Source organism: Felis catus, chromosome C2 (assembly GCF_018350175.1).
Source record: "Felis catus isolate Fca126 chromosome C2, F.catus_Fca126_mat1.0, whole genome shotgun sequence".
Classification (NCBI taxonomy): Eukaryota; Metazoa; Chordata; class Mammalia; order Carnivora; family Felidae; genus Felis; species Felis catus.
Genome location: NC_058376.1, coordinates 90,781,939 through 90,803,140, shown reverse-complemented (window position 1 = coordinate 90,803,140; position 21,202 = coordinate 90,781,939). Strand labels below are relative to the sequence as shown.

The following is a 21,202-nucleotide window of genomic DNA, read 5'->3' as shown; positions in this document are numbered from 1 at the left end:
TGCTCAGTCTCTCTCTAAAAAAGAAGAAAGGGAAGGAAGGGAAGGGAAGGGAAGGGAAGGGAAGGGAAGGGAAGGGAAGGGAAGGGAAGGGAAGGGAAGGGAAGGGAAGGGAAGGGAAGGGAAGGGAAGGGAAGGGGAGGAAACTTTTACAGTAGTTGGATGACTTTTGATGTTGATTTTTTTTTCTTCAGAGAGAGGAGATAAAACTATAAGTTGGAAGCTATAATTAATTTCCTAAATACTTCATTTGGATTTTTTCAAAATCCATATATGACTACCACATTATTTAATATTTATAGCTACTGATAAGCACTCCCTCATATGTATTAATAGTTCATTAATATTTACTGAGCATACACACATTGTTTACAGGGCACTTCCCACTATGATTCTGGAAAAATGTTAGATAAAGGTTTCATTGTGGCATATTTGTATACTTCATTAATTAAAATGCATGTTGTAAAGGACAGTAATATGGATCTAAGCTTTGGAATCATAATTGAGTTCAGCAGCTGCCTCTGCTTTGATATACACAGATGTGTGAATCAAGACAGTGGGTGAAAAATGTTAAAGTAGTCTTAATTATTAGAACAATTTTACATAATTGTTGCTCGGTTGTGCAATAGGATTATGTAAATAGTCATTAAATTTATTGTTAGGGTTTATATTTTGTGTTAACGGCCCTTGTTTTCTTCTGTTTCCAGATCGGTATATCATAGTTGGCAGCCGCCATCACACTGCATACAGTTATTATGGACAAGAATGGGCCAGCAGCACTGCCATAATCACAGCTTTTATCCGGGCCTTGATGTTAAGAGTTAAGAGAGGGTGGAGACCAGACCGCACAATTGTTTTCTGTTCATGGGGAGGAACAGCTTTTGGCAATATTGGCTCATATGAATGGGGAGAGGTAAATGTACATTAATTAATATGTTCTTCTGGCTCTCGTGCACTCACTCTTTTTGACTAAAGTTGACAAAATAAAGTTGTCAAAACCAAGGATAAGAATGTGCCTCTCAACCATCTGCTAATTTGTTGAGATCTCATTCTGTAAGAATGAGGGGGAATTAGATCACAGTGAATTATGTATGACCTGCAACTACCTTACTCTTGCTGCCTATAGACTATGATATACCCACAATTGTGTTTGTCTGGTTATTGTATTTCTCCTTAGACAGGTTGACAATTACTGGACAAGAAAAAGATCAAGTGATGCATGCAATTACTTTTTTTCTTTTTTACTTTCTAGCAATTATCTGGAATTAGGAAACAATCTGTTATGTTAAATGTCTACTACTCTAGCATTATATCTTAGCTCTACAATTTGTAGATTGGCCTCAAAATATTGGTTTCCTTTCTTCTTCCCCTTCTTCCTCCCTCCCTCTACTCAATCCTCCTATTCTTTTTTATTTTTAATGTTTATTTATTTTTGAGAGAGAGAGAGAGCAATTTGGGAAGGGACAGAGAGAGAGGGAGACACAGAATTCGAAGCAGGCTCCAGGCTCTGAGCTGTCAGCATGGAGCCCCAGGTGGGGCTCGAATTCACGAACCATGAGATCATGACCTGAGCTAAAGTTGGACATTTAACTGACTTAGCCACCTAGGTACCCCTCAATCTTCCTATTCTTATACCTCTATCTTTCTGTCTCTTCTGCATCTACCTACTAACCTATCTATCTATCTATCTAAACTACCTTAGGAAGCCTTTATTCAAATGAAATCTAGCATGCAGTGGATCATTGTTAGAATACCACTGGAATATTTAAGTTTCAAACCTTTTGATATGTCTCTGTTTCACAGATGCACTGTATTTTTAATGGGATATAACAACCAATAATTGGATTGATGCCATATTAAAAACAATGAAAGTATTAATAAACTCTCAGATATTCTATTTACTTTGTGATTTTTTTTTTAAAAAGAAGTTTAGTGGGAAAATGTAGGGGAAAAATCTATACAATTTTATCTAGGAAAATAAAACAATTTGATATTCTAATTTGTTTGCTGCCTGAGCTTTGGAGAAAAAAGAATCCTAAATATCTAAGGGCAAATTCTACTCTTATTTCATTTTTTTATTTAAGTACTCACAACAAAGATAAAATGTCTATTGACTATAAAGAAAATATCAAAAATATACAAAAGAAAATAGCAAGCATCTTTTTTAATTTGAAAAATAAGTCTTAAAAGTGGGAAAATTTTAGTGTAAAATTTATCAAGATATACACATTGCAAATTAAAATACTTTTCTATACTCAAATTAGTTGTGTGAATGTTTATTCCATATTCAAAAGAACTAATTCAAATGAACAAATTCCATTGATGAAAGAACCTTTTTAAATTGACAAATTTTTAGTAAGATGGCAAATGTAATAGCTAAACCAACCTCTCAAACTTCTATTCCAAATTACTTACTTTAAAGACATAATCAAGTTATGCAACTTGGGGAATATATTTGTGAATTGGGCTGATTTTAGTATTTAATGTTTTTTAATCATAAAGAAAACAATACTTTAGTTTTCTTGCAACAGTAAGGTGTGTTTTTAAAAAAGTATCTCCAAGATTCTTTTCAAATTCCAAAAATTTATTCCACTGTATCATACAGCCTTCTCCATATCTATCTAGTAACTTTCATAATAAATTTATGTTAATCCTAAATTAACATGTATATTCCTAAACTATGTTCTTTCTCAAATTAGGCTTGTCCAACAACAGACGTTCTAAACTTATATATCCTGAGCCCCTATGCATGGGGAAGTTTATTGCAAAAAGTCTTTGAATTTATTTGAGCATCAAGCATCATAGTTTGTAAGTTGAATCAATATTATGGCCTTACATTTACATGTATGTAAGCAATTATATTTTCAAATTAAGTAGATTTTTTGTGGTTAATAAAATATAAATTTATTTGTAAGCTTTACTGAATTCATTTTATCTTTTAATAATTTTGTATTTTCTCTATCAGTAGATACAACTAAAAAATCTATAATGTAGGAGTTCATAGGAAAAAGTATTTATGTCAAAAAAAAATCTATTACATTCAGTTAGAGTAGGGACCTCTGTTCTAACATATTTATGTGTGTATGCATGTTTGGCAACTAACTATTCGTTCAGTCATTTTCTTACTTTTTCCATGACTAGGTAGGCAAAGATATATGAGTAAAGAAAATGATGAATAGGAACATGGTGAATAACATATAGATTTGATTATTGGCTCATAGAGTATACTATATAAAATTACTCTGTCTCAGAAGATTATTACAATACTGTTCATAAAGCCATTTTGTAACTATCTGGCTGAGAAGGAATTTAAGAAACTATTAGCTTTTCCATTGTGTCTACTTTTACCAAACTACCCCTGAAAATGAAACTTTTTCTTTTAGACTAAAGTCAATGTATGCTCTAAATTGATTTCCTAGTGAAGCTGAGTAAGGAAAGCACCTGTTGACATGTCGTATTGCCCTATTTAATTTTGCTTGCACAGGAACATCTTGGAACCCATAGTTGTAATTAAAAAGGTTAGGTGATATTGGTCAATAGACTTAAAACTGGAATTTATAGTGATAGAGTTATTTTTATTTTTTTAATTGAATCAATACTAATCTTGATCCTTGAGGAAAATTATCATACTTTTTACTAAATAAATAGTACCATTGTTAAGTAAAATAGTACCATTTACTAAAGAAAAGTACCATTTCTTCTATTCAAGATGCTTCGTTTTTCACAGGCTACTGTGGATGTTACAGTCAAAAGTCAGACTTCAAATTCTTTCTGACATAACATGGATGGTCTTGGCAAAATTAATTTCTCCAAGACTTGATCCTCCAATGAGTATACTAGCATGAGGTTCTCATGAGTGTTAAATGGACTAACATATATATATATATATATATATATATATATATATATATATATATACATATACATATATATATGTATGTGTGTGTATATATATATATATGTATACATATATATGTATATGTATATATATATACATACATATATATATATATAGTGTCTATGTGGTAGTATGTAAATATGTAAAAAAAAAGTGCTGTTGTTCCACAGCACTTGTTGAACAATTTTTTAAGGGACATTTTTTTTTAAAAAGTATTATGTGTAAAGCAGAGTATTTAAGCTTAAGGTCATCATTCCTATTCATTTAAAATATTTACTAATTTTAGGTGTGCCTGAGTAGTTCAGTTAGTTAAGTGTCCAATCTTGCTTTTGGCGCAGGTCGTACATGATCTCACCGTTTATGAATTTGAGCCCTGTGTTGGGCTCTGCACTGACAGTGTGGAGCCTGCTTAGGACTCTCTCTCTCTCTCTCTCTCTCTCTCTCTCTCTCTCTCTCTCTCCCTCCCTCCCTCCCTCCCTCTCTCCTTCTGCCCCTCCTCCTCATTCTCTCTCTTTCTCTCCCTCTCTCCTCTTTCTCTCTGTCTCAAAAAAAATATTTATTTTAAATGAAATGTCTTTTCAGCTCTCTTGCAGAGGTATAGCTGAGTGTTCAACTTGAAATAGGGATATTATTGACTTGTTAGGTGCACATGCCCTTATAGTCTTCCATCTCATAGTGTTGGAGAAAGAAAAGTAAGTTCCTAAGACATGAAGTTGTTCAGTTTTTAAGTCATTTCCATAGAATTGTCACCATGATGATTAGTCATTAAATATTTGTGCAAGAAAGGAGGAAAATAATAGAAGACCTTAGTGACACCTTATTAATAGGCTTAGTGGTATTCAGTTTGGGGAATAGTTCAGCAGAGAAGTAGAAAAACTATTCTGCTGAAATCATTTTATGCTACTCATGTGCATAAAATGTATCAGGTTTTATTTCAGGTAATATGTGCAGGGACAAAGGTGTATTATGCCCCATTTTGCTCAGAATAAAGAGCCACTTATGTAAAAATTAGCTCATTGTCTCCAAGGAAAGGCCTAGTTTGATTAATCACTGAAGTAGTTTACCCATGAATTATTCTCTAATTCAATAACTATAAAATCAAGTTCTGTGTCTAGAGCAAACTTTCCAGTCTGTATTCTAAAGTTGAATCACATACGATGTTAACCATTTAAGAACATTTTCTTTTAAAATTTGACTTTTTTCAGGAACGTGCTTAAAAATATTTTGTCACGGGGAGCCTGGGTGGCTCAGTCAGTTGAGTGTCTGACCTTGACTCAGGTCATGATCTCACAGCTTGTGAGTTCGAGCCCTGCGTCGGGCTCTTTGCTGACAGCTCAGAGCCTGGAGCCTGCTTCGGATTCTGTGTCTCCCTCTCTCTCTGCCCCAACCCACTCACATTCTGTCTCTGTCTCTCTCAAAAATAAATAAACATTAAAAAAATATTTTGTCATATATGATATGTAACTCCTTACCCTCTTTATTTAAAATCCTTTTATGACCTTTGTACACTCTAATAGAATTTATTTTTTAAAAACAGTTGTGTACTATGGTGATTTTAAGTAGAAAGTATTTCTTATTCAACATATAAATGATAAATTAGAATCTGTTACTTTTATCATGATAAAGATTGTTTTGTTTGTTTGTTTCAGGATTTCAGGAAGGTTCTGCAGAGAAATGTTGTGGCTTACATTAGTCTCCATAGTCCCATAAGGGGTAACTCAAGTCTATATTCTGTAGCTTCACCATCTCTTCAGCAACTGGTGGTAGAGGTAAGATGAACTAGTTTTTAATAAAACGATCATACAAAATTGCCTATTCTCTATAATTTGGCATATCTTGATGTTTTCACTTTTTAATATGCATAAAACCATCTATGTTTTTATTATTTATTTATTTATTTACTTATTTATTTATTTTGAGCACGCGCGCGCGCGAGAGAGAGAGAGACAGAGAGAGAGAGAGAGAGACAGAGAGAGAGAGAGAGAGAGAGAGAGAGAGAGAGAGAGAATACTAAGCAGGCTCCACGTAGTCAGCACCAAGCCCTACATTGGGCTCGATCTCATGACCCATGAGATCATGACCTGAGCTGAAATCGGGAGTCCGACACTTAACCAACTGAGCCACCCAGGAGCCGCAAAACCATCTGTTTTAAGGAACTATCTATTACTAATTTTTTATCAATATTCCTTTAACCAATTTCTTATGTTCTGCAATTCTGCATCCTGCATTTGCTATGGTGATAGTTGTAGATAAAATTTTATAGTTACAGAGAACATATATAAAAATATAAATTTATTTCTTAAAAATTGAAATTCAGATTTCAAGTTCCCAATTCTATTGATCTTGACATTTTGTGGTAAATTTGGTTACTTTTAGATTTCTCCCCCCTCATTCATGTTTTGAGCAAATTTGGGACCTGCCCTATGTTTTCAACAATATCGTACTCTGCCTTTAAGCAGGATCTATGTCTAGTTCCTAGAATATAGTGATAACTAATTAAAGATATTTAGAAAATATTATTTTAAAAATACTATGGGAAAGGACAGCATTCATTTTCCTAAAATGTAACTTGAAAAATAATCATGTAGTTTGTGATAATGTCTCACTAGAGATATTTATTTATTTATTTTTAATTTTGTTACTTCTGGTCTGTTTCAAATAATTTTCCAGAACATCTTTCCTGTTTGTTAGTTGAGGTCATGCTTTTATTTTTCAATCTTTTTATAACTTATACTACAGATAAAATGATACATGTTATGCTTCAGAATGAAAGTAATCATGCCACCACTGGAGGGTGGTTTCCTCCCACCCCAAAAGGTTATTGGTGTATATTAGAAATGACCTTTTCAATGCCCACAGTTTCCAGTGAGTGTCATAGAAACTGAACTAGAAAAAAAGAGAGATAATGAACAGTGCTTTAGATTAGCCATAATGCTTGATTGAAATGTAATGCAAACTAACATTTTATGACTTTCATAAAGTATTTTCTAGTTTAATAGTTTTCATTGACATTTCCATATGTAGTATAATAAAGAGGACATTATGAAAGATGAAATGGATAAATCTGTACATTTGAGATCAGCCAAACCTCAGTTTGCATGCCCTAAATTATATCCAGTTCTGTAAGTGAATTCCTCATGCACTTTGTCCTGCTTTGCATTCTGACTCTCCTACCTGCCTGAAAAACCTCAAAAGAAAATCAGCAGATGTCTCTCTTGGAAAGTTAAGATATTTCTGTACAAGTGAGATATCAAGGAGGATAGCATTAGCTCAAGTATCTGGCAACTGGGGCAGGTTAGTTTAAAATTTGTCTTTTCCTTCTCATGTGTTACAATATTTATATTTTGAGAACCTTGGAAGATATGTAATCATTGAAATTCATAAGCAAATATAAATTAAAAACTGTTCAGGGCTATAAAATCTAGAGAAATATTTATCTATAGAAATTTCTGAGAATAAAATGCTATTTAAAATGTTTTTGCACCATCTTATAACAGAGAACTGTAAAATATTAGCATTTAAACCCGATTATCTAAAAGTACAGTAATGAATAGTGACATGGAAGATGTACCTTTTTATCTGTTTGGGGGAAGACAGTTTTTGTTCTATAGTTTAAAATATTTCTATACTGGGGCGCCTGGGTGGCGTAGTCGGTTAAGCGTCCGACTTCAGCCAGGTCACGATCTCGCAGTCCGTGAGTTCGAGCCCCGCGTAGGGCTCTGGGCTGATGGCTCAGAGCCTGGAGCCTGTTTCCGATTCTGTGTCTCCCTCTCTCTCTGCCCCTCCCCCGTTCATGCTCTGTCTCTCTCTGTCCCAAAAATAAATAAACGTTGAAAAAAAATTAAAAAAAAATTTCTATACTAATCCAAGAATTAGTATATAAATTCTAATGTATTCAAAGAAAAATCCCTTTCAGTTGAAAGAGAGTATATGTATGTTCTATAGGACAATTTAGAAAGGTAGGATTATCAGAGATTCAAAAAAACAAAAGCATATGCAATTTTTTTTTTCAACGTCTATTTATTTTTCTTGGGACAGAGACAGAGCATGAACGGGGAAGGGGCAGAGAGAGAGGGAGACACAGAATCGGAAACAGGCTCCAGACTCTGAGCCATCAGCCCAGAGCCTGACCCGGGGCTCGAACTCACGGACCGCGAGATCATGACCTGGCTGAAGTCGGACGCTTAACCGACTGCGCCACCCAGGCGCCCCAAAAGCATATGCAATTTTAAAAAATGGGAATTACTTAACTATCTATATTGAATTTTATTAACACAAAGCAAATATACAGGGTAATTTAAGATATATTTTACATAGAATAATTCAATGCCAGTATTTTTCATTAAAATATGTCAACACACTTACAAATATAAAGGGGAAGAGAACTGAAGGAAACAAAACCTCACAGTAATTTGTATAATTTAAAATAACGTAACACCAGTGGCATTTTAAAAAGAAAGATTTAAAACATTTCTTTCAAAAGAAAGGAACTGATTAACTGATTATAACATCAGAACATAAGTAACTTTACATACAAAGACAAAGATATTTTATGAATCTTCAGGACCTCTGTATTTCATCATTTTACTTAGATTCTGTTACCATATGCAAACACATGTTTCATATAAGGTAGTATAGACCAAACAACCAAGCAGAAACAAATTAAAAATGATTTTTCTACAAAGAACAATATTTTTTTTTATAAAGCATGCTAAATTGTGAATGACATAAGATTATACAGAATTTTAGGTACTGTTGTATAGCGATGTGCAGAATCAAAAAAAAAAAAACTTTCTAAGTCCATGTGACAGAAATAAGTATATCAGATATAGTCTTTAAAGTTTAATATACAGTACTACATTTATTTTAAAAGACTCTACAATTATAGGATAGTTTTTTTTACATTTATTTATTTTTGAAAGACAGCACTAGTGGGGGAGGGGCAGAGAGAGAGAGAGAGAGAGAGACAGACAGAGACAGAGACAGAGACAGAGAGACAGAATCCAAAGCAGGCTCCAGGCTCTGAGTTGTCAGCACAGAGCCTGACTCTGGGCTCAAACTCACAAACCATGAGATCATGACCTGAGCCAAAGTCGGACGCTCAACGAACTGAACCACCCAGGTGCCCGTATAATTATAGGATATTTTAATGGACTATCAGCTTGGTAAGAAAAAAAAAAAAAAGTGAAGTAGTTACCCTAAATCAAATACCTGTTCAAATTTCACTAATAATGTGTTATCCTGATCAAGGAAGATGACAGTTTCATTGTCCTTGGCCCATTAGATATTGATATGCTATTATTTTTGTTTAAGTTAGATTTACTGGATGAATTGAAATAATAATTTACATATAGTAACTAATGTTCTCCCTTCTTAAGTATCAGATTGATGAATTTTGACAAGTGTGTACAAGCAGGTAAACACCATGACAATCAAGATACACAGTATTTCCATCTCAAAAATTTCCCATCGTAGCCCTTTGTATTCAGTCTCCTCTCTTCTTCCCTAGTTCCTGGCAAAGACTGATCTGATTTTTGCCCAAATGTTTTTTTTTTCTTTCAGAATAGCATAAATAATGGAATCTTTCAGTATATAGTCCTTTCTGTGTGACTTCTTTTACTTAGCATAATGATTTTTAATTTTTTTTAATGTTTAATTTTGAGAAAGAGAAAGAGCATGAACAGTGGAGAGGCACAGAGAGAGAGACAGAGACAGAGAATCCAAAGCAGGCTCCTGTCAGTGCAAAGCCCCATGTGGGGCTTGAACCCATGAACTGTGAGATCATGTTAAAGTATGCCCATGTTGTTACATGAGTCAGTACTTTTACAACATCTCTGACAAGGAAAACAAGTCAATCATGTCTGGGATGAACGCAATGTACACTTGTAGCTCTTCCTCCACTTTGGTATTCTAACTTTGATTTTGAAATAAAGAGGACTAACATTAAGAAAAGAAGCCATTTCTCTGAAGTTAGTCTACTAAATTTGAACTAAATCATACTGAGTGGAGAGAATGCAATTTTTTGAGGATTCAGATAGGTTTGGTGAATCTGAATCTACTACCAGTGACTACAGCTTTTTCTTAGAACTCATGAAAGATTGATGTTAAAAAAAATTACCTAAAGAATAATGAAAAGCTGATGGTTACCAAAGCTAAATAATAGGAACATGAGATTTCATTGTACTGCCCTCTCTTCTTTTGTATTTATTTGGAAATTTTCATGATCACTTGAAAAAAAAAACTCAAAAAAACAGTTTTTCTAAATTGTAACACTGATAACTAATAAATTAGTTTGTCTTCTGAAAGGAGTAATAATCTACCAGTGAGCTACCCACTGAACAGTAAGTAAGAGGCAAAAACTAAGGCTTTATGTGGTTGGTTTTTTCCTGTTACTTTTGTTAGTATTTTGAACCAGCATTTCTGCTTTCTTTGTGCTACCAATATTTTCCCAAAAAATAATAATTAGTTCACTTAAAGCAGCTTGTAACTTTTGAAATTAAAAAATCTCCATTTGAAAAACTAAAAATTAAATATAAATATTTTTAAATCCCTATTTCAGAAGTGGCTATATATTTTCAAATTATAAATTACCTCACTATATCCTTTGCAAAAATATTAACTTCATAGTAATATTTTACTTATTTACATTTTACTATACAAAAATACAGGGAAATAACTTTTTTTTAATATGAAGTTTATTGTCAAATTGGTTTCCATACAACACCCAGTGCTCATCCTAACAGGTGCCCTCCTCAATGCCCATCACACACCCTCCACTCCCTCCCACCCCCCCCATCAACCCTCAGTTTGTTCTCAGTTTTTAAGAGTCTCTTATGGTTTGGGTCCCTCCCTCTCTAACTTTTTTTTTTCCTTCCCCTCCCCCATGGTCTTCTGTTAAGTTTCTCAGGATCCACATAAGAGTGAAAACATATGGTATCTGTCTTTCTCTGTATGGCTTATTTCACTTAGCACAACACTCTCCAGTTCCATCCATGTTGCTACAAAAGGCCATATTTCATTCTTTCTCATTGCCACATAGTACTTCATTGTGTATATAAACCACAATTTCTTTATCCATTCATCAGTTGATGGACATTTAGTCTTTTTCCATAATTTGGCTATTGTTAAAAGTGCTGCTATGAAACTTTTTTTAAACTTATAGTGGTAATGTGCATTATAGACACATTATAGACACATCATATCAAAAAAGTAAGTTAATTACATAAAACAACAAATTTTTGACAAAATCCATTAAAACATTTTATTTATTTTTTAATGTTTATTTGAGAGAGAGAGAGAGAGAGAGAGAGAGAAAGCTGGGAAGGGCCAGAGAGAGAGGGGGACAGAGATTTCAAAGTCAGGCACTTAACCAACTGAGCCATGCAGGCACCCCTCCAGTAAAACATTTTAAATGAACTAAGTCTTTTGTTGTGAATTCTTCCAGTCTGTGGCTTGACATTTCACTCTCTTCCTGTAGCAACATACCTTAATTATTAATCTTATACAAATCTTCTAAACAGCATTTGTTTTTCCAGAATCTGATATAAAGCATGGCGAACTTAATTTGGTATTGATGTTTAAAGAGCATTATAAACCTTTATTATCTACTCTCTCATTCACAAGCATTTGAGTGAGATAGATGATAGATAGATAGATAGATAGATGATAGATAGATAGATAGTAGATAGAGATACTTTTCATTCTACTGTGGATTATATAATATTGTATAGAGATGAATAGAGTCCCAATGCCTCCTAAATGAGTAGGGAATAAAAAGGGAATAAAAGATCTTTTAAGATCCATTTTTTAAGAAAAATCTTCTTTGAAAATAATTTCCATTGATTCCTTAAATGTTCAATAAAGGATATATAGGTCAATGTCCTCTTAGTTAATGAAACACAACTGTCTTCATGCAAATTTAGTTGTGAAATTAAAGATAAAATAAGATTACCCCCCAAATAATAATTTTAAATATTAGGATATGATACTAACATATATCTCTCTGTGTCCCTCTGACTCTCTCTCTGTCTCTCTCTGCCTCTCTCTGTCTCTCTCTGTCTCTCTCTGTCTCTCTCTCTCTCTCTGTCTATATATATATATATATATATATATATATATATATATATATATATATTGCTGTTTCACCTTTATTTTTTGAAATAATTTTTCATAGTTCACAGGAGGTATTGATTTTACCTTTAGAAAAATAGAATTTGATCATCCATATATTAGTCAGTGCTCTATAAATCTCAAGTAAATAGTGAAGAACTTTCTAAGAGGTTATTTTGGGGAAGCCTCAAGCATTTGTACATATGAAAGTAGTCAATCTCGCTATATTCTTCTTAAATGTCACTTTTGAAACACCTGTGAGACACTGGCAAACCTGATCAACACCAAACTATTGCATCAATGTTGTAAAACTGTCCACATGATGCACAATGTTGTTGTTATGTTTTTAGGCCATGAAAAAAGTAGCAAAGCTATTTTTCAGTTTTATAGTGTTTTTTTTTAAATTTTCATGTTTTATTTTTTAATACCAAGAACTGCCCACTAGAAAATATAGTACATATATCTCAATTCAACTGCATACATTAGAGCATTGAGCCCAGAACCAGACTACACTATTACTTCATTATGAATAGCACAGTCTGTTTCAGAGCTCTAAAATATGATAAATATTTTTATAAAGAACCCAACTGTATATGACGTTGTTGTAGGTATTGTAGGGAACAAAACTGCAGATGAAATGTCCCTGTTACTCTGGAGCTTATGACTTTACCACAAACCTAAGACATGCATAAGTAGCTAAAATATAGGGGTGAGTGTGATAGGGCTATACTGGAATTCACAGGAAAGATGCAAATGAAATCAGTTTAATTCAGAATCATGCATCATATAACAGTGGCAAAAAGATTGAATATACTCAGAATCTTGAGGAAATTTAGCGGTCTGTCTTGTCAAGGCCCAATATTTCGATCATGTAAACGAACTGCTCTTTTACTGAACTACCCAATGCTTCTTTTCAAATCACACAACTGATGTCCATTTCCATTTCCTTGCTCAAATCAAGTGTAACTTTGTTATGCTTCTGATTTTTTTCTCGTGTGGAGGGGTACTGGACTGCTACAGCTGTGTCTGCTGTGGTACTTGTACAGTTGCTACTAAGTGCCACAGGGCTGGTTTCCATTCTGCCTGATCATGTCACTGTTCTCTAAGGGGTCGAAGCAAGACCTAGGAGATATTTTAGTCCTAGATGGTAATTGGCTCAAATGCTTGAGTTTCCAGAAGTCTGATTTTCAAAAAAACAGTTATTAAATTATTTTTTTTTTCTCTTGGGAGCACCTGGGTGGCTCAGTCTGTTAGGCGTCTGTCTCTTGATTTCAGCTTAGGTCACAATCTCTATGGTTTGTGAATTTGAGCCCCCCATTGGGCTCTGCGTTGACAGCACAGAGCCTACTTGGGATTGTTTCTCTCTCTCTGCCCCTTCCCACTTGCAGTCTATCTGCAAAATAAATTAAATCTCTCAAAATAAATTAAAAAAAAACTTAAAGTTTGTTCTCTTGATTTTATTTTTACACACTGTGGAGTTAAAATAACTAGTCCTAGTATGCTATGGCTGCCCTAACAGAATACCACAGTGTGGGTTCCTGAAAGAACAGAAATGTGTTTTCTTAGAGTCCGCAGACTAGAAGTCCAGGTAAGATTCAGGCAGGGCAAATTTGTCCTGAGGCCTCTCTCCTTGTCTTGCAAAAACCAGCTTCTCACTGTGTCTTCACATGTTCTTCCCTGTGTATGTTCATCCCTGGGGTCTCTTCTACTTCTTATAAGGACACCAGTCCTACTGGATTAGGGCTCCCTCCTTATACTCTCATTTAACTTTAATGACCTTGAAGGCCCTACCTCCAAGTATGGTCACATTGTTGGCTAGCTTTCAACCCCTGAATTTTGGGAAGAGACAATGGAGTCCATAATACTGACCAAAATGCAAAGTGGTAGAGTACAGAAGGTATAGTGGTCGAATTAAAATAGCTGTCTTTTCTTTTTCCCTTTCTGTCTTGTTGATCATTTTAATACAGAGTACTGAAACAAAGCTTAATTTCTATTCTACTTGCCCATAAAATATAAAAGTAAAACTGACTGTGAAACGTTCTCTACTGGCTTGTCTTTCATGATACATGACGTAGTTTTTATTTGTCTATTTGTTTTTATCTTTGTTAGTTTTTATATTTTGTTTAGTCTTTAAGGAGAGAAATTCTCTGTGCTTTCTTGCTCACTATAAATTACAACTCTTTTCAGTGGATTCTACTTAATTCTACTTAATTTATCCTCCTTTTTGCTGCTTCTACTACCAGTAGCCAACTGAAGTGACCATAAAGACTAATAAACTGATTTAAAATCCTATCTTACACTAATTTACCACTTCAATAAAGTCTCACATTTAAAATTGTGATTCTATTGGCAGGTTAATCTATCTCCTAGTTTTACAATACTTTTCTTTGTGTTAAAACCAAGCAATCCATCCAGTTTATTACTGTTTTACAAGGTTTTCTGTTCAGTATATGCTAGCAATTTGTAAATCCCTTTTTATTTAAATCTAGATATCAAGGGAAGTCTTAGTCAGATACTGGCTAAAACCTTGAATTTCAGAAGGCAACTGATTTAAATATTTGGATGACATAGCCAAAGAACAGGGCAAACAATTAGAGATATTAACATATTAATAAATTGAGTGTGAACTCATCCATATAATCAAAATGAATGTCACATTCTTAAAATGGCTTTAGCTGAGTTAGTTTTAGTCTGTGACTTTTTAAAAATATTTATTTATTTATTCTGAGTAAGAGAGAGAATGCAAGCCAGGGAGGGACAAAAAGAGAAAGAGAGAAAATCTCAAAGAGATGAGGCTCAAACCCACAAACCTTAAGCTCATGACCTGGGAGTAAATCAAGAGCCATATGCTTACATGACTGAGCCACATAGGCATCCCTAATGTGTGATTTTTTTTAATGTTTATTTATTTGTTTTTGAGGGAGAGAAAGAGAGAGAGCATGAGGAGGGAAGGGGCTGTCGTGCAACTCAGTGTGATGCAAGAGGAAAGGGTTACTGAGTCCAAATGGCTTGGAACAATGAGAGCCCCAGAGGGACTGCACCAAGAAAAACTTTTAAGCAGGAGAAGACTGAGTGAAGCCCTGACTTGGGTAGTTCTCTTATATTTATTGGGGAGTGAACAATAGTATGTAAAAATGAAAACAGAAAAATAAGATAATAAATCATGTGAGACATACCATGACCCTAACTAACTACATGACTGCCTATGCATATACGTCATCTTGGAAGGAAAAAAACTTCAGCTAATTTTAGCATATGCTGTTTCCAGCATGTCTTGTTTTTCCCTTGGCTGAGCAGCTACTGGGTTCAGAATGTGCTGCCTTCAGCATGCACTGGTCTTGCCTTACTTTATCTCTTCTGTCCTCTGTATTCCCACAAGGGACAGAAAGGGAGCACGAGAGAGAGAGAATCCCAGGCTCTTTGCTGTCAGTGCAGAGCCTGATGCAGGACTCGAACTCACAAACCCTGGGATCTTGACCTGAGCTGAAATCAAGAGTTGGATGCTTAACCGACAGAGTTGCCCAGGCGCCCCAGTCTGACGTTTTGATTAGTATATTAGACACCAGACCTCTATAGGACTCAAAAGAATAACCATTTACTCAGAAGTATTAGTGAATCACCATTTTTGGCAGGTTAGATAAAACTGTTTCACCTATATGTATGTACCAGGAACATACAGCATCACCTATACAGCATCATTAATGAAGTATACTACACTTTACCATTTTAAAAACTGAAACTTATTCTGGTGAACTAGCTGTCCTTTATCTCCACTTGATCTTTAATCTCTTTTGGTTAGAAACCTAACTTAACTGACGTCATCGATTAAGTATCTATATAGCCATTACAATAGTAATGTTTTGCCCTTATGATATATGACATTTTATTTAAAATTTTTATGAGTAATTAAATTAAACAGAAATGGTTTCATGCTTAAAAAAATTTTTTCAAATATATCTACTGGGATGATTTTCGTTTCTATTGGCATGTGCTTACCAAAAGTAAGTTGTATAAATTATGATTCCTTTGCTTTTGTTTGTTATTTCTGTTTTTTTTTAAGTTTATTTATTTATTTTGAAAGAGAGCATGTAAGCAGGGGAGGGACAGAGAGAGAGAATCCGAAGCAAGCTCTTCACTGTTTAGCATGGAACCTGATGCTGGCCTTGAACTCAGGAACCATGAGATCATGGCCTGAGCTGAAATTAAGAATTGGATGCTTACCTGACTGAGCCACACAGCCACCTCTGTTATTTCTATTTTATTTTTTTTTTAATTTTTTTTCCAACGTTTATTTATTTTTGGGACAGAGAGAGACAGAGCATGAACGGGGGAGGGGCAGAGAGAGAGGGAGACACAGAATCGGAAACAGGCTCCAGGCTCTGAGCCTTCAGCCCAGAGCCTGACTTGGGGCTCGAACTCACGGACCGCGAGATCGTGACCTGGCTGATGTCGGACGCTTAACCGACTGTGCCACCCAGGCGCCCCTGTTATTTCTATTTTAAAGGAGCATGTTAACCAAGCAATTTTGTATTTGTGTTGATATTTTGTATTTGAATGGCCCACTTGGTTTTTTAACAAAATAATTTTCTCCTATATACCAACAATGAATTACCTGATGGAGAAATTTAAAATGCAATGCCATTTACAATAGCAATGAACACAATAAAATACTTAGGGATAAATTTAATCAAAGGAATGAAAAACATGTACACTGAAAACTGTAAAAAATTGATGAAAAAGGAGAAGACACAAATAAATGGAAAAAAGTTCATGTTCTTAAGTTAGAAGGATTGCTATTATTAAAATGGCCATGCTAACAAAGTGGTCTACAGGTTCAGTGCAGTTTAGATCAAAATTCCAATGATGGTACACCTGGGTGGCTCAGTAGGTTAAATGTCTGACTCATGATTTCAGCTCAGGTCATAATCTCATGGGTGGTGGGATCAAGCTCCACGTCAGGCTCTGTGCTAACACCTCAGAGACTGCTTGGGATTCTCTCTTCCTCTCTTTCTACTCCTCTCTCTCTCTGCCTCTATCACTCTCTCTCTCAAGTAAATAAATAAACATTAACAAAAATTCTGATGGCATTTTTCATAGAAATAGAAAAAAGTTATCCTAAAATTTGTGTGGATCCTCAAAAGACCTCAAAGAGCCAAAGTCATCCTGAGAAAGAAGAACAAGTCTGGAAGTATCATACTACCTGATTTCAAAGCTGTATTACAAAGCTATACTAATCAAAATAGAATGGTACTGGCATAAAAACAAGCACTAAGGCCAATGGAACAGAATAGAGTATACACATAAACCACGCATATATGGTCAACTAATTTTTGACAGAGTACAAGGAACATACAATGGGGAACGGACATTCTCTTTAATAAATGCTGTTGGGAAAATTGGATACCCAAATGCAAAACAATGAAACTGGACTAATGTGTGGCATGGTGACTATAGTGAATAATACAACATTATATACTTAAAAAAATTTTTAGAGTAGATTTTAAGCGTTCTAAACACGCACACACACACATACAATTACCTATGTTCACTCTGTGAGGTGATAGATGTGTTAATTATCTTGACCTGGATAATAATTTTACAACATATATGTATATGAAATCATTTTGTACATTTTAAATATATACAACTTAAATGATTTCAAAGAAAAAAATCTAAAATGAAAAATCTAAATAGGCTTTTGGTAAAAATAGCAAAGGAAATAAATGCTTTGGCTAAAAAAAAGAGTTACCTGAAACAGAAGGAAATTGATATAGTAAAAATAACCGAATGCTTGAACAAATAAACGTGATAATGAATCTTTCTTTAAACTCATATTGCCCAATGTGTGCTGTGAAAGGTATACTAAGTAGAACCTTCAGTACGTATCTTATGCATGACAGTGATCCAGAGGTAAATAGAACATGCAGTCTTTCCCAGACTTGTTTTTCTCTAGAACCTTTTTCCTATAGGCATCATGTGAAAATGGTCAGGGAAATGTTGCTTTAAACAAAACCCGTATGCACCTAAAAATTGATTTTTTTACAGAAGCTTAAATAAGTATTCACTCCCTTTACTTTGAAAATGGATTTGTTCACAGGGCAAGATCTACAATTCACATATACTTTTTCAGAAACATACCTCAATATACAATGCTGATAAGACTTGAAGGCACTGATTATTCCTTCCCTTTGATCTGGAATTTCACCTGCAAATTTATAGCCTTAAGCATCCTATAATTTGACACTAATCTCTCCACAGTCACTACTGTTAACTATATTTTCTAGTAGGAAAATTATAATTTTAAGACCAGGGTGATAAAATAAATTGAACAGCAGAAGAAATTAAGCTATTTTAACCCTGATATAACAATAGTCCTGAGGGCCATGATAACAATTTTCTGTATGTCTCCAAGGAGTAGAGAAATAATTTCAATTCAGCCTACGGAAGAATTCTCAAAAAGGATGAATTATCTAAAGGTGCTCAAACATTGTACAGGTGTCATGAAGAGGGCTTGAACATTTTTATGGGTGGTTGCTCCAGCCAGTCTTTATTTACGTAAGAATTCACTTGTGAATTCATCCTTTATTTATTTATGTTTATTTGTTTAGTCGCATAATGTATGTGACAGCCTGCATTTAGTTTCTGGGTTGTTAACTTTCATATTCATTGCTTATTTATCCATATTGAGCCTTTACAAATTCTGGCTCTAAATCTATGAAATATATATATTAATAGTTGGTGAATATAAGAGACCATGATAATTTTAAATCCAGTTTTGATATTTACAACTCTTTTTTAAATCAGTGTAACTGCATAAACATGGAAAGTAGACACACTCATTTGTGATAACCATTTCACCCTGAGTAGCCCCAAATCATTTATGTGTGACAGTCAATTGCTGATACAGAAAGAGTTAAAAGTGGCAGTAGCCCAGATGGAAAACTGAAATAGACATGAACCTAGAGAAGATTATAAAGAAAAGCTAGTTTAGAATCACAGCATCAAAACTAGTACCCTTTTCTACAGTACACTTTTCCAGGTAAGGCAATTCAGAATTGTTTAGTTTGAAAATTTCAGAAATTGAATAAAGGATACTAATTTATAAATTATGTGTTACATGAAACTCAGTCACCTTTGAAATAAAATGACATAATTTCTAGCTGTATATGGTGCATCATCCAAAATGTTAAGCAAGTTTCACTAATATTCAGTAAGTAATTATAAGTTAAGAATATAATAAGATATTGCAGGATCTCAAAATGAGGTGACAGGCTCAAGATCTTTGGTGAAGATCAACAAAGGTGATTGGCATTTTCACTTTATCCTAGAAATAGGAACTTGATAAAGAACTACATACATTACAAAGGATTTCCTGAAAACTAAGCTATCTCCTTTTATTAGTTTATTGTGCTCTTTGTAGAAAAATTATTAACATTACATGAGCAAAAATAAAAACAATAATCTATAATTTTGCTCAGAGAAAACCACAGAGAATATTTCCTTTGTGTAATGCGTGTAGATATATCATTACCAAAAGAAAACTGTACCTGCAATTTTTCCACTCAATGTATTATAAATAGTTTATATTTTAAAATATATATATTATAATATCTTTGGTACATAAGTGAATCAAGTGAAAGTAAGTATAGGGGGATTTATTGTCATATAAACTTTTCTGTAGGTTTGGAATTTTTTTCAAAATAATAAATTCAATTAATGAATGTATTTTATTTCATAGCTATATTACCATTTGTTAACCAACTCCTTTTTTAAGAACATTTATATACTGGGCAAAGGTGTTTGTTTGTTTGTTTGTTTGTTTTTAAAATATTTTTTATGTTTATTCATTTTTGAAAGACAGAGAGAGACAGAGCACAAGCAGGGGTGGGGTGGAGAGAGAGAGGGGGACACAGAATCTGAAGCAGGCTCCAGGCTCTGAGCTGTCAGCACAGAGCCTGACACAGGGCTCGAACTCACTAATAATGAGATCATGACCTGAGTTGAAGTCCAATTCTTAATGGAATGAGCCACCCAGGTGCCCTGGAGTGCCTCTTCTTATGTGCACTTTTTCACAACGTTGTTTTAACATTGTTTTTCTTATTATTTGCAAATATTCAAGCATAATAGTATATATGTTGCTATTTAATTTATATTTGTTTATGATTGGTTGTATGGGGAGAGGACTGTGTTGTTGGAAGTTTGGGAGAACAATAGTGCACATCATAGAGCAATTCCTAGGACAGTGACAGATATAACTATCCAATGTCCCATTTTCTTTTTTTTTTTTTTCAACGTTTATTTATTTCTGGGACAGAGAGAGACAGAGCATGAACGGGGGAGGGGCAGAGAGAGAGGGAGACACAGAATCGGAAACAGGCTCCAGGCTCTGAGCCATCAGCCCAGAGCCTGACGCGGGGCTCGAACTCACGGACCGCGAGATCATGATCTGGCTGAAGTCGGACGCTTAACCGACTGCGCCACCCAGGCGCCCCCAATGTCCCATTTTCTGATTGAATGGGGTCGTAGATTTGATGCATTATCCTTTCTTCGGATCTTTACTCAAAATCACCTGAGTGAGAAATTCCTGGCTCCAATATTTGAAATATGAAACATCATCCTGACATTTTATATCTCCTTTAGAGCTTTACTTTTTTTTCTCTTTAGCTTATCATGAACACTTTATATATATCTTAATTTTATTTATTATCACTTTTCCCAGTAGACTATAAACTCCTTGAGAGGAGAGAACTTGGATGGTTTTGTTCATTGCTATATTTCTATAGTACCTGGTGCATACAGACCAGTCAATAATATTTCATGAATGAGTAAATAAGTGGATATTTATTTTCTTACACATTCTATTTTTATTAAATAAAGCTTGCATATGGGATTTCTGCTTCCAATTGGGATATAAAAAGTTGCAGGGGACCGTTGATTATACCCTAACAATGAGAACAAGTGAGAAAGATGATAAAAATCACAGTTTTTACAAATCTTAGATAAAACTCTTTTAGAGATCTGAGGCTGGAAATAAACCCAATAAACTGAAATCCAGAAACTGGTAGGTCCTTTGTAGGAGAAAAGGGCTGCTTCAGCCATGGCAGAATGACAAATGAGGAGGGATCTAGGAAAGACATGGGTGAGGAAAAGTCAGCAGAACCAGTAGACTTTTGACAACTCTTGTGGGATGGCATGATG

The 21,202-nt window shown here is 34.4% G+C and overlaps 1 protein-coding gene across 14 annotated transcripts in view; it reads left to right on the top strand.

Annotated features, from left to right (window-relative positions):
* The window catches only part of NAALADL2 (N-acetylated alpha-linked acidic dipeptidase like 2), a 1,340,454-nt gene that overhangs the window by 1,018,020 nt on the left and 301,232 nt on the right, over positions 1–21,202 (top strand). For all 14 annotated transcript variants that reach the window (XM_023260390.2, XM_023260391.2, XM_045036390.1 and 11 more), the window contains 2 exons: positions 705–910; positions 5,545–5,664. In XM_023260390.2, coding sequence (XP_023116158.1) covers positions 705–910; positions 5,545–5,664 — 326 coding nt within the window. The remainder of the gene's footprint in view (positions 1–704; positions 911–5,544; positions 5,665–21,202) is intronic.